Raw genomic sequence first — 14466 nt, 5'->3', positions numbered from 1 at the left:
TGTGTAGGATAATGTTAGTGTGCGGGGAATCGCTGGCCGGTGCCGACTCGATGGGCTGAAGGGCCTGTTTCCGCGCTGCATCTCTAAACTAAACATCACATCATTACCAAGACAACCACAGTATGGGACTCACCACAGATGGTGGTGGAGGCCAAGTCAATGGATATTTTTAAGGCAAAGATAGATAGATTCTTGATTAGTACAGGTGTCAGGGGTTATGGGAAGAAGGCAGGAGTATGTGGTTAGTAGGTAGATCAATGTTGGGTGAGTCCAGAACCAGGGGCCACCGTCTTAGAATAAAGGGGAGGCCATTTAAGACTGAGGTGAGAAAACACTTTTTTCACCCAGAGAATTGTGAATTTGTGGAATTCCCTGCCACAGAGGGCAGTGGAGGCCAAATCACTGGATGGGTTTAAGAGAGAGTTAGATAGAGCTCTAGGGGCTAGTGGAGTCAAGGGATATGGGGAGAAGGCAGGCACGGGTTATTGAGTGGGGACGATCAGCCATGATCACAGTGAATGGCGGTGCTGGCTCGAAGGGCCGAATGGCCTCCTCCTGCACTTATTTTCTATGTTTCTATCAGCCATGATTGAATGGTCGACTAGACTTGATGGGCTGAATGGCCTAATTCTGCTCCTATCACATATGTTGATACAAATCCAAGACACATGGGTGGAGGATGGAGAGGATAGATGTGTGGGTGAATAGTCACCACCACCATGTTACTTACTGCAGCCATCTTCATCACTGTGGTCTCCACAATCATTGTCTCCGTCACATTGCCACTGTGCGGGGATACAGGTGCATTCGCCAAAGGCACTCACGGCACAGGTGAAGTGGTTCCTGCCGCACGAACACTCGCTGCCTCCTGACCCCGTCACACCTGCACACAAACACAAACCACACGTCAGTCTTCACCAAGATCAAGCTCTTCACCAGCCCCACAGCCAACACCAAGAGCAGCCCTCAAACTTGGCTTATTCCCAGCCTGCTCAGTATAGACATAGAAACATAGACAATAGGTACAAGGAGCAGGCCATTCGGCCCTTCGAACCAGCAATGCCATTCAATATGATCATGGCTGATCAACCCCAATCAGTACCCCGTTCCTGCCTTCTCCCCATATCCCCTGACTCTGCTATCATTAAGAGCCATATGTAACTCTCTCTTGAAAGTATTCAGAGAACCGGCCTCCACCGCCCTCTGAGGCAGAGAATTCCACAGACTCACAACTCTGTGAGAAAAAGTGTTTCCTCGTCTCCGTTCTAAATGGCCAACCCCTTATTCTTAAACTGTGGCCCCTGGTTCTGGACTCCCCCAACATGGGGAACATGTTTCCTGCCCCTTTTATTGCAACTCTTTGCTTTCTGCCATCCAACCAACCCACAATCCGTGCTAGTATCTTCCCTTCCTGAGCGGCATCTTATCGAAGGCCTTGTGAAAATCCCCAGTGCAGGCAGGTGGGACAGTGTTGCTGGGACATTGTCTCAGCTTTTCTCCAGAGATGCTGCCTGGCCCACTGTCACTCCAGCAGTTTGTGTTCTTTCTTAATTTAAACCAGCATCTGCAGTTCCTTCCCAACACTGACCAGAAATATCGTGCTTTGAAACAGTCTCTACTGCAAAGCAGTCTCTGCTTTTGCCTAATATTCATCATATTAAATTCTTAGGGGATTCAAAATCATTATTAACATAAAATGCTATTCAGCAAAGTAAAGAAAGAATAGGTCTGTTATTGTAAGCAATGCATTAACGGTTTAATGGGGCAGAGAGTATTTCTTCATTAAATTTTATGTACTGAAATATTGAAACCTCGTGATGGCATTTAGACTGTGAACTAGAGGCATGGAGCTACCACGCTGTTGCAATTCTCTCAAATTCCTGAGGCTTTGAGACAATTTGTTGTTGGGCACGGTGGTGCAGCGGTAGAGTTGCTGCCTCACAGCGCCTGAGACCCCAGTTCCATCCTGACTACGGGTGCTGTCTGTACGGAGTTTGTACGTTCTCCCCGTGACCCCGTTTCCTTTTTACAAGTATGTAGGTGAATTGGCTTGGTATAGATATAAATTGTCCCTAGTGTGTGTAGGATTGTGTTAGTGTGCGGGGATCGCTGGTCGGCTGTATCTCCAAACAAAACTAAACTAATCTAGGTCAGTCCCAGCAAAGCGGTGGAGATCGCGATGTGGGATTTTTACCACAAACGCTTTCTAAGAGATAAATGATGTGGTTTTTATTCAATTTTCTGTAAAATATCATGGCACCAGAAGTGTTGCATAGTTGCCTTTCAAAAGGAATTTGATAATCAGAGAGCCCTTGTAAAAGTTGGTTCACATCTGGTATGAAGATTACCAAAGTTTTACTAAACGTTGAGACGGAAGGACATTTAGCTCTGCTGTGTAAATTGTCCTCCACTTTACTTGACAAGGAATAATTTAAGAACACGATTAAATATAAATCAGGGAAGTGCTGTAAAGTGTGGCAGCCCAGCCATCGTTTACCTTTCCTGTAACTAAATCACCGGTACTTCATGAGTGTTGCGATGCCGACAATCTTTCAGTGACACACACACCACATTCTTCACTGGAATCACAGCGAAATGATCAGTGCAGGCAGATGGCTTGGCAATATCTTTTTTTTATAATGCTCACGTTTCATTTGAATGTTGTCCACATAACAAAAGAACATCTATTTTTCATTACAACTTCCTGCCTGGAGGATCGTGAATAAATCACACACAAGCTGGTTCACCGCGCAATGACATTAATATCCCCCGCATCAAATCACTAGCATCGACCCAAAGGGGGAAACTCCAGCCAGGACCCAGGCAACATTTTTAGACAGGCCCACTGAGTCTGTACAGTCCACAGCCCCCCACCCCCACCCCCACTACACCAGTACTATCCCACACACTGGGGACATTTGTCATATAGTACTTGGGCAAGTGGAACATTACAGGCAGGGTGAAGATAGACTCAAAATCCCAGAAGCGGAATTTAGAAAAAGAATAAAGAATAAATAGCCCAGGAAAGGCAACGGCAAATGAGGCCAAAGTGAGAAAAACATCAAAGGGGCAAAAATGAAAAATGTTTTGACTTAAGATGATGAAGAGTAGATGATAAAAATCAAATAAAGGGTTAAATAATTAATGTTTCAGTAATGTAATATAGTGGTGTGGTGATAATAGACAACAGGTGCAGGAGGAGGCCATTCGGCCCTTCGAGCCAGCACCGCCATTCAATGTGATCATGGCTGATCGTCCCCAATCAGTACCCCATATCTCCTGACTCCTCTATCTTTAAGAGCCCTATCTAACTCTCTCTTGAAAGTAGTGTCACCATGTCGTGGTGGAGAAGCTTGTGTGGACCTGCGATCCTGAGAGCGATGCCGTCTGGAGCTACGCTCCTGGTAGGGCCACCCGTGGCGGTAAGGTCGAGGGGGAGGTCTCTGACAAAGAGCCAATCCAACCAAGACCTCAACGGTGGAACAGGCGGAGGACGATGGCTGACCTTAGTGGAGCTAACGTCACAACGGCTGGGAAGGCGGATGAAGGCTGCAGCAGAAAAGGGTCTCCGGTCGTCTTGGACTCCATGCCACTGGATCCTGACCCAGATCTGTCAAGGACCGTGTGTGCACCAGTCTCCCCACGTTAAACAAAATCACGCACTGGCATCCTCCATGAAGGGACATTCATACTCGTTTCGAGTGACCACGATGATCAGTGTAGTGCAGGATGGGACGGGATCAGTCGACCAGTGTATCATAAGTGATAGGAGCAGAATTAGGCCATTCGGCCCATCACGTCTACGCTGTCATTCCACCGTGGGTGAGAGACATCACTGAGGCTGGTCAGGCTGGGACAGAAGGGAACAGAGAGACACAGATATTGGCGGGGTTATTTATAGGTCACCAAATGGTCATTCTAACATTGGGCGTGGTGTATAACAGGACATTTGAGTAGTGCAGTGGTAGTGCAGGAGGTAGTACAGTGACCACAAGGATCTTCATCGACATGTTCACCGGATGAGACTAATTAACAGATATACGCTGAAGGGCGACTTCATGGAGGGAGGGTGGAGATATGTTCCACATCACTATGTTGAGGAATCACTAAGGATTCACATGTCGTGCAATTGTTGATAATCTTGGTGTAAATGGAGCTCAGGGCAGAGTGACTAGAAAATGGTATTATTTAGTAGTTGTAAACTGATACACAGTACAATCTAAAACTGGCGATGAAATCTAAACCAGGCAAAACGTTAACATACGCAGCTAACTGGAAAAACACATTGCTAATCATTTGTCCAGACTAGGTGTGAGTGTGTGTGCGAGAGAGTGTGTGTGTCTATGCAAGAGTGTGTGTGTGTGTATGTGAGTGTGTCAGTGTGTGTGGCAGTGTGTGTTTGGCAGTGTGTGTGTGTGTGTGTGCATGTGTGTGTGTGTGTGTGAGAGTGTGTGTGTGTGTGTGTGTGTGTGTGTGTGTGTGTGTGTGTGTGTGTGCGAGTGTGTGTGTGTGTGAGTGTGTGTGTGTGTGTGTGTGTGTGTGTGTGTGTGAGAGTGTGTGTGTGTGTGTGTGCGAGTGTGTGTGTGTGTGAGCGTGTGTGTGTGTGTGAGAGTGTGTGTGTGTGTGTGTGTGTGTGTGAGTGTGAGTGTGTGTGTCAGAGTGTGTGTGAGAGTGAGAGTGTGTCTGTGAGAGTGTTTGCGAGTGAGTGTGTGTGAGAGTGAGTGTGTGCAGACTTGATGGGCCGAATGGTCGCTGGGAGAAAGCAACACTACCACTGCACCACCACACAGCCCAATGTTGTAAGCTGATAGAAAAATACCTTCAATATTTTATGTTGGACCGTGTGTTTTTAATGAATCACTGACGCTTCTGAATATTAATTCCATATTTAGTGTGAAAGGCCATCTCCATGACACAATTCCTTTGATTCCGTTCAAAATGAGATGTGCAGAGTTAAATATTTGCAGAGTTGACACCAATGTCAGCGTCGTGCTCGTGGCCACGGGGGTTGGAAGTTTCTGGGCCACTTTTAGTAATCATTAAATGTATCAGCAAGATATTACTGGCTCCGTCCCAGTCACAGGCAGCTTGGAATAATAATATACTAATTACAGGAGGGACGTGACTCAGCGGGACAGGCAGCATCTCTGGAGAGAAGGAACAGGTGACGTTTCGGGTCGAGACCCTTCCTCAGACTGTGAGTCAGGGGAGAGGGAGACAGAGATAAGGAAGGGCTAGGTGTGAAAATGAGACATCAAAATAGACGGTAATCAAGGAAAATGTAGAATTGTTAGCTCGGAGTACTTGCTGTTGCTTCCTACAGTCAGTACAGAGGCCACTATAGGATAGGTTATTATTGTCACGTGCATCAGGGAACAATGAAAAGCTTTTTGTTGCCTGATATCCAGTCAGCGGAAAGACTATACATGATTACAATCCATAACAGGTCATCAGAGTTCCCTCCACAACTCCCCCCCCCCTTCCCACCCAAAGCAGCTGTCACAAAACGAGGAGATAGTTACGATCTTCTAGTTTTGACCTTACTCCAGGTGCGACAGAGGTTCACCTGTATCTCCTCCAACCTCATCTATTGCATCCGCTGCTCTAGGTGTCAGCTGATCTACATCGGTGAGACCAAGCGTAGGCTTGGCGATCGCTTCGCCGAACACCTCCGCTCGGTCCGCAATAACCAACCTGATCTCCCGGTGGCTCAGCACTTCAACTCCCCCTCCCATTCCATATCCGACCTCTCTGTCCTGGGTCTCCTCCATGGCCAGAGTGAGTCCCACCGTAAATTGGAGGAGCAGAACCTCATATTTCACTTGGGCAGTTTACACCCCAGCGGTGTGAACATTGACTTCTCCAATTTCAGGTAGTCCCTGCTTTCTCCTCCCCTTCCCAGCTCCCCACAGCCCACAGTCTCCCACCTCTTCCTTTCTTCTCCCTCCACCCTCCACCGTCACATCAGTCTGAAGAAGGGTTTTGACCCGAAACGTCGCCTATTCCTTCGCTCAGTAGATGCTGCCTCACCCGATGAGTTTCTCCAGCATTTTTGCCTACCTTCGATTTTCCAGCATCTGCAGTTCTTTCTTAAACAGATAGCTACGATCGTTCAGTTAGTTTGTTCAGGCATTAGAAACAACTTATCAGACAGATACACCATGAAACAGGCCCTTCGGCCCATTGAGTCCATGCTGACCATCAAACACCGTTTACACTAATTTAATCCAATGATATTCTCCCAACGCTGCCCAGATTCTGCCACTCGGGACAACATACATCAGCCAATGAACCTGCAAACCATCTTTGGGGTGTGGGAGGAAACTGGAGCTCATGGAAGGAACCCCACATGGTCACATGGGGCAGGTGGGACTAGTGTAGCTGGGACATGTTGGCCAGCATGGGAAGGTTGGGCCAAAGGGCCTGTTTCCGTGCTGTGTGAATCTATCACGCTAGGGGTATCAGGGTGGCGCAGCGGGTGGAGCTGCTGCCTCACAGCGCCAGAGACCCAGGTCCTCTCAGTCGGTGTGACATCATTACCAACTGCTGCTGTCAAGCATCACCCATCAACAGGGTATCATTATTCCCAGGTGCCCACCTGTCCAGCCGCCAATCACAGAGGGCAGGTGAGCAGCGAGCATCATAAACCTGTGTACACAATCCAGCGATGCGACTCTGTGCAAGGAATGCTAATCAGCCGAGCTCTTTAAATGTACCGCTGTCTCTAAAACAGATTCACCATGGAAATGTACTGAAGAAACGTAACACATCTAACACAACGATGAAGGTGCCAGCTCACCGTGACTGTCTGCACTGATAGAGGGAAACTACGACCATTTGACAAGCAACCCCACACATGGAGCTGTTACTGTCAATTGTGTGTATTAATAATTTGGAAGAGATTAGGGGCGGCACGGTGGCGCAGCGCCAGAGACCCGGGTTCGATCCTGACTACGGGTGCTGTCTGTGCGGAGTTTGTACGTTCTCCCTGTGACCGCGTGGGTTTTCTCCGGGATCTTGTTTACTTCCACCCTTCAAAGACGTGCAGGTTTGAAGGTTAATTGGCTTTGGTAAAATTGTAAATTCTCCTAGTGTGTGTAGGACAGTGTTAGTGAGCGGGGATCGCTGGTCGGCACAGACTCGGTGGGCCGAAGGGCCTGTTTCCGTGCTGTATTTCTAAACTAAACTCAAATGTAGGTAGCATAATTTTGCAGATGACACAAATTAAATTGGTGGCGTAGTGAAGTGTCTAGGCTAACGACAGTGTGTGGATCCGTTGAGAAAGAGGATGAGAGAACGGCAGAAGAACTTAACACAACATCAGCCATGATCACAATGAATGGCGGTGCTGGCTCGAAGGGCCGAATGGCCTCCTCCTGCACCTATTTTCTATGTTTCTATGTTTCTATGTAACGTGCACAGTGTTACATCTTGGCTTGGATGAGTGGGGACCTCATTGAAACTTACCGAATAGAGAAAGGCTTGGATAGAGTGGATGAGGAGAGGATGTTTCCACTAGTGGGAGAGTCTAGATTGTTGATTAGTGGCGGGTGTCAGAGGTTATGGGGGAGAAGGCAGGAGAATGGGGTTAGGAGGGAGAGATAGATCAGCCATGAATGAAAGGTGGACTAATTCCCCAATCAAGAATCTGTCTATCTCTGCCTTAAATATATCCACTGACTTGGTCTCCACAGCCATCTGTGGCAATGAGTTCTTCAGAGTAACCACATTCAGACTAAAGAAGTTCCTCCTCACCTTTCTAAAAGAGCGCCCTTTAATTCTGAGGCTTTGACTCCTGGTCCTAGACTCTCCCACTAGTGGAAACATCCTCTCCACATCCATTCTATCCACAGTACGCCTTTCATTATTCTGTAAGTTTCAATGAGGGGCCCCTCATCCTTCTAAACTCCAGCGAGTACAGGCCCAGTGTCGACAAACGCTCATCATAGGTTAACCCACTCATTCGTGGAATCATTCTTGTAAACCACGTCTGGACCCTCTCCAGAGACGGCACATCCTTCCTTAGATATAGCGGCCACATTTGCTCACAGTACCTTGCTCCACAGCTCAGACCCAAGCTAACACCAGGGTTACAAGCTGATGGGACCCACGGGAGGTGGGATTTCAAAACCAATGCCCCGCATTTCACTGCTTTTACATCTAAATTAAAACCAGATTCAGTCATTTGACATAATTTAGAGCCGGCATTTCATTACCAATCATTTTAAATTGGTGATGAATGTGCACCCATACTGTGCAGTAAATGGTGAACAATATCTTGCTCCTTGATGAAGATGAATGCCTGTCTACTCCACTCATCACTGTACTGCCCGCAACATTAACCTCTGTGTGGAGTTGGGGACAGTTGTGTATCCTTGTGTACAATGACAAGATAGACACACAGTGCTGGAGTAACTCAGCGGGACAGGCAGCGTCTCTGCAGTGAAGGAATGGGTGACGTTTCGGGTCAAGATCGAGACGTTTCTTCAGACTCAACCCGAAACGTCACCCATTCCTTCGCTCCAGAGATGCTGCCTGTCCCGCTGACTTACTCCAGCTTTATGTGACTATCTTCATGTTAAACCGGTATCTGCAGTTCCTTCTTAAACAAGTGAAAATATTTTCCTGCTCAACATTATTGTGGTCCCTGATTCACATATTAAACCGTTCCACCATTCTACTTTTACCTGTCACACCTTAGATCCTCTACGTGGGAAGTGAAACTGAGACCGAGACTTACCGCCTGTTCATAGTGATCTACAGCCAACATACCTACACCCACACACACCTCCACACACACACACACACACACCTACACACACACACACACCTACACACACACACCTACACCCACACACCTCCACACACACCCACACACACCTACACCCACACACCTCCACACACACTTACACACACACACCTACACCCACACACCTCCACACACACACACACCTACACACACACACCTCCACACGTACACACACACACACACACGTACATACACACACACCTACACACACACACACATACACACCCCACACACACACCCCACACACACACACCCACACCCACACACCTCCACACACACTTACACACACACACCTACACCCACACACCTACACACACACACACACACACCCACACACGCACACACATACACACACACACACACACACACACACACCTACACACACACACCTACACACACACACACACATACACACACACCTACACACACACACACACACACACACACACCTACACCCACACACACACACACACACACCTACACACACACACACACACACCCACACACACACACACACACACACACCTACACACACACACACACACACACACACACACACACACACACACCACACACACACACACACACACCTACACACACACACCTACACACACACACACACACACACACACACACACACACACACACACCCACACACACACACACCTACACACACACACACACACACACACCTACACACACACACACACACACACACACACACACACACACACACACACACACCTACACACACACACCCACACACACACCTACACACACACACCACCTACACACACACACACTACACACACACCTACCCATACATACACACACACACCCACACACATCACAAACACACACACACCTACACACACACACATCTACACACACACCTACACACACACACCTACACACACACACACCTACACACACACACACCTACACACACACACACACACACACACACACCTACACACACACACACCTCCACACACACACCTCACACACACACCTACACACACACACACACCTACACACACACACACACACACACACCTCACACACACACACACACACCTACACACACACCTACACACACACACACCACACACACATACACACACATAAACACACACACACACACATACACACACACCTACACACACACACACCTCCACACACACACACACCTCCACACACACACCTCCACACATACACACACACACACACCTCCACACACACACCTACACACACACCTACACACACACACCTACACACACACCTCCACACACACACCTACACACACACACACACACACCCACACACCTACACACACACACACACATACACACCTCCACACACACACATCCACACACACACCTACACACACACACACACACACACACACACACACACTCACACACACACACCACAAACACACACACACACACCTACACACACACACCTCACACACCCACACCTACACACACACCTACACACACACACACCTCCACACACACCTCCACACACACACCTACACACACACACCTACACCTCACACACCTACAAGAATAAGGGGTAAGCCATTTAGTTTGGAGATGGGGAAACACTTTTTCACACAGAGAGTTGTGAGTCTGTGGAATTCTCTGCCTCAGAGGGCGGTGGAGGCAGTTTCTCTGGATGCTTTCAAGAGAGAGCTAGATAGGGCTCTTAAAGATAGCTGAGTCAGTCAGGGGATATGGGGAGAAGGCAGGAACGGGGTACTGATTGGGGATGATCAGCCTCGAAGGGCCGAATGGCGTAGTCCTGCACCTATTGTCTGTACAACCCACACACATCTCCGGCCCACACCGTTCCGACACATGGTTATAATTTGCCAATGATGTCAGCATATCACCAGTCGATTATCATCTTGAGCGGATTTATTGTGTATTAATTTCAATGAAACCGGAGAAACAGCGTTTAAAATGCAGCTGCTGGAGGCGTGAGGCTTTTGCGGAGATATTGTGTTGCATCCGACTGCGCGTGCAGCCTTCTCCCTGCACAGTGGCCTGATGGGTCCTGGATTATATCAGGATGAAATGCCCAGGGTGGAGAGAGGTGATTCCCTTGGTCAATGGGATCTCCATTCCCCCCATCACACAGTTCTCATCCTCACGCCTGATGGGTGGAATATCGGAGAAATAGACGGATGGCAAATCACATCCGGACATGAGGCATTGGAGGGATGATCAGCAAATAGGCGCTGAGCCGGTCCCAGCCGGGTTCACTAAATGAAGCAGTAACATGCAAGTCTCAATACAATACAATACAATTTATTTGTCACTTGAACCTCATAGAGGCTCAAGTGAAATGTTGTTTCTGCAGTCATACATACAAGAAAAAAAAAGACCCAAGACACAACACAATTTACACAGACATCCATCACTGCGCATCTCCTCCTCGCTGTGATGGAAGGCAAAAAAAACGTATCTCTCCCCTGCACTTCCCTCTCCCCCCGATGTCAGAGTCAAAGTCAGAGCCCCCGGCGGGCGATAACAATTGTCCCGCGGCCATTAACGCCGCGCCGGGTGATGCAAGGCCGCGCTCCGGGTCTTGTTGTTGGAGCCCCGGGCGGGCGCTGGCAAAGTCCCGAGTCTTCAGAGTTTCCTCAAACAGCAGCGTGGAGCAGCAGAGATGTAACACACAGAGGGCGAGATCCTCCAGTTACATACAACCGGGTACCGATCTGCCTTTCCTTCGATGTGCTAAGTGTTTGAAGCAATGACATCAATACTCATTCCAGAACAGGCGGCCAATACCAATACATCGCTGCATTGTACAGGTAAACGTGAACCCGCAACCTTGCTGTTCATCGCGGTGTGTGTGTCTGTATCATCTTAGAAACATAGAAACATAGAAATTAGGTGCAGGAGTAGGCCATTCGGCCCTTCGAGCCTGCACCGCCATTCAATATGATCATGGCTGATCATCCAACTCAGTATCCCGTACCTGCCTTCTCTCCATACCCCCTGATCCCCTTAGCCACAAGGGCCACATCTAACTCCCTCTTAAATATAGCCAATGAACTGGCCTCAACTACCCTCTGTGGCAGAGAGTTCCAGAGATTCACCACTCTCTGTGTGAAAAAAGTTCTTCTCATCTCGGTTTTAAAGGATTTCCCCTTATCCTTAAGCTGTGACCCCTTGTCCTGGACTTCCCCAACATCGGGAACAATCTTCCTGCATCTCTAGCCTGTCCAACCCCTTAAGAATTTTGTAAGTTTCTATAAGATCCCCTCTCAATCTCCTAAATTCTAGAGAGTATAAACCAAGTCTATCCAGTCTTTCTTCATAAGACAGTCTGTACCCATAATCAGTCTGGTGAACCTTCTATGGCAAGAATGTTTTTCCTCAGATTTGGAGACCAAAACTGTACGCAATACTCCAGGTGTGGTCTCACCAAGACCCTGTACAACTGCAGTAGAACCTCCCTGCTCCTATACTCAAATCCTTTTGCTATGAAAGCTAACATACCATTTGCTTTCTTGGCTTTGCACCGTGTGAATTTCAGACAGCGTTTCCCCCGTTTGCCCTGTCCACTGGCTGGTGAAGGAAGCACATGTGTGTGTGTGAGTTCCACTCTCGACAGTCGCCGTTCCAGTTGCCGGTTCTACAGGCGACTGCCGGCAACGTGACAGTGGGACAGGCCCATCATGGTCTTGTATATTCCCAGAAGATCACCGCTCATCCTCCTGCGCGCTGGAGAACATAATCCCAGTCTCCCAGCCTCTCCCTGTAGCTCAGGCCCCTCGAGTCCTGGCAACATCTGCCCACCTCCACTTTGCTATCCAAACTTTGCCAGGTTTTCTGCACATGTACTTAAACAAATATTGATTTAATAATATTCCAGATAGTGGGAGAACTAATGAGGTTCAGATTATATTTCAAGTGCCAGGGCTTGAAGGTTTAAAGATTCGTAAATTGGATATTAAAATATTAGGAGGATGTAAACTATTGTCAAATATTATTGTGTGGTTATTTTAGTTGAAGCCACTGGAGGTGTAATAAAGAATCTCCAATGTTGACATTTCCAGCCTCATGTATTTCTCCAAAGCTAGAGGTTTTGGGTGAAGAGTGGGTGGAGAGGTGCCGTTAATCCCAGCTGATTGTGATGTACATTTCCTTGCGTTCCCAAATACGTTGACCCTAATTAAAGGGGTGATTTGAAAGATGCGGAGAGAACTGAAGACGGCTGCTGTCGGCAGCAACACCTCGACCATCGTTTTATGGGTGACATTCATCTCCTGCGGAGAATTCCCTCGGTTACTGAGAGTTACTGAGAGTTGAAGAGCCCCATTAACAAGTTGCAGGTGTGTCCTGTTTTTGCAAATCTGGTGAGCACTTGCAATGAACGACATAATAAATCAAACCATCTTGTGTCTTAATAGAAGAGAATTGTGTAAAACAAAAGCTTTTGTTAAAGCCTCATTAATGGGTGATATTGGTGGAGTTTGATCATTCTTCCTGGGATCGTGTGGGTTTCCTCCGGGTGCTCTGGTTTCTTCGCACATTGCAAAGTCGTGCAGGTTGATAGGTTAGTTAATCCCATGCTCTTTCGGCTAAACGACAATGGGTTATATTGGTGGACTGCTTGTAAACAGCCTGAATGAGGCAGCGCTCAGTACTGTCATTGCTAGCTGCTGTGTCATGTACCAGGTGCAGAAAGCAACATTAAGCAGCAGGGCTGCAAGTCAAAGGTGGTGTCTCTAGAGCTCTGTCTCCACATCACTTCACAGGTAGAGATCCTGGGAGATTACATAGAAACAGAAACATAGAAAATAGGTGCAGGAGTAGAGGCCATTCGGCCATTCAATATGATCATGGCTGATCATCTAACTCAGTATCCTGTACCTGCCTTCTCTCCATACTCCCAGATCCCCTTAGCCACAAGGGCCACATCTAACTTACCTCAAATAGAAGAGTTTTATTCCTAATGCCCTGATCAATATTTATCCACAAATCAATGTCAGTCAGAAGAAATGTGTGGGAAGGAACTGCAGATGCTGGTTTACACCAAAGATCGACACAAAATCCTGGAGTAACTCAGCGGGACAGGCAGTATCTCTGGAGAGAAGGCTCGGGTGATGTTTCGGGTCTGAAGAAGGGTCTCGACCCGAAACGTCACCAATCCTTTTTCTCCAGAGATGCTGCCTGTCCCGATGAGTTACTCCAGTCAGAAGAAACATAGAAACATAGACAATAGGTGCTGGAGTATATCGGCCATTCGGCCCTTCGAACCAGCACCGCCATTCAATACGATCATGACTGATCATCCAGAATCAGTACCTCGATCCTGCTTTTTCCCCCATATCCATTGATTCCGTTAGCCCTAAGAGCTAAATCTAACTCTCACTTGAAAACATACAGTGAATCGGCCCCCACTGCCCTATGTGGCAGAGAATTCCACAGATTCACAACTCTCTGGGTGAAAAAAAAATTCCTCATCCCAGTCCTAAATGGCCTACCCCTTAGTCTTAAACTGTGACCCTGGTTCTGGACTCCCCCAACATGGGAACATGTTTCCTGCACACATTGAGTTTAAAGGGTTTTGTGGGAGCCTCCAGCAGAGCCTTGTAGTTGCTGCTTTCCCCACAACACGTACAGTGGCTACATTTC

At 47.8% G+C, this 14466-nt stretch overlaps 1 protein-coding gene across 3 annotated transcripts in view; it reads right to left on the bottom strand.

Moving 5' to 3' along the window:
• Positions 1-14466, bottom strand: part of lrp4 (low density lipoprotein receptor-related protein 4) — a 204375-nt gene that overhangs the window by 121237 nt on the left and 68672 nt on the right. For all 3 annotated transcript variants that reach the window (XM_055649125.1, XM_055649123.1, XM_055649124.1), the window contains exon 2: positions 731-883. In XM_055649125.1, coding sequence (XP_055505100.1) covers positions 731-883 — 153 coding nt within the window. The remainder of the gene's footprint in view (positions 1-730; positions 884-14466) is intronic.

The sequence above is a fragment of the Leucoraja erinacea genome, chromosome 18 (genome assembly GCF_028641065.1).
Source record: "Leucoraja erinacea ecotype New England chromosome 18, Leri_hhj_1, whole genome shotgun sequence".
Classification (NCBI taxonomy): domain Eukaryota; kingdom Metazoa; phylum Chordata; class Chondrichthyes; order Rajiformes; family Rajidae; genus Leucoraja; species Leucoraja erinaceus.
Note: the sequence above shows the minus strand (reverse complement) of the source record. Positions and strands in the feature narration are given on the sequence as shown.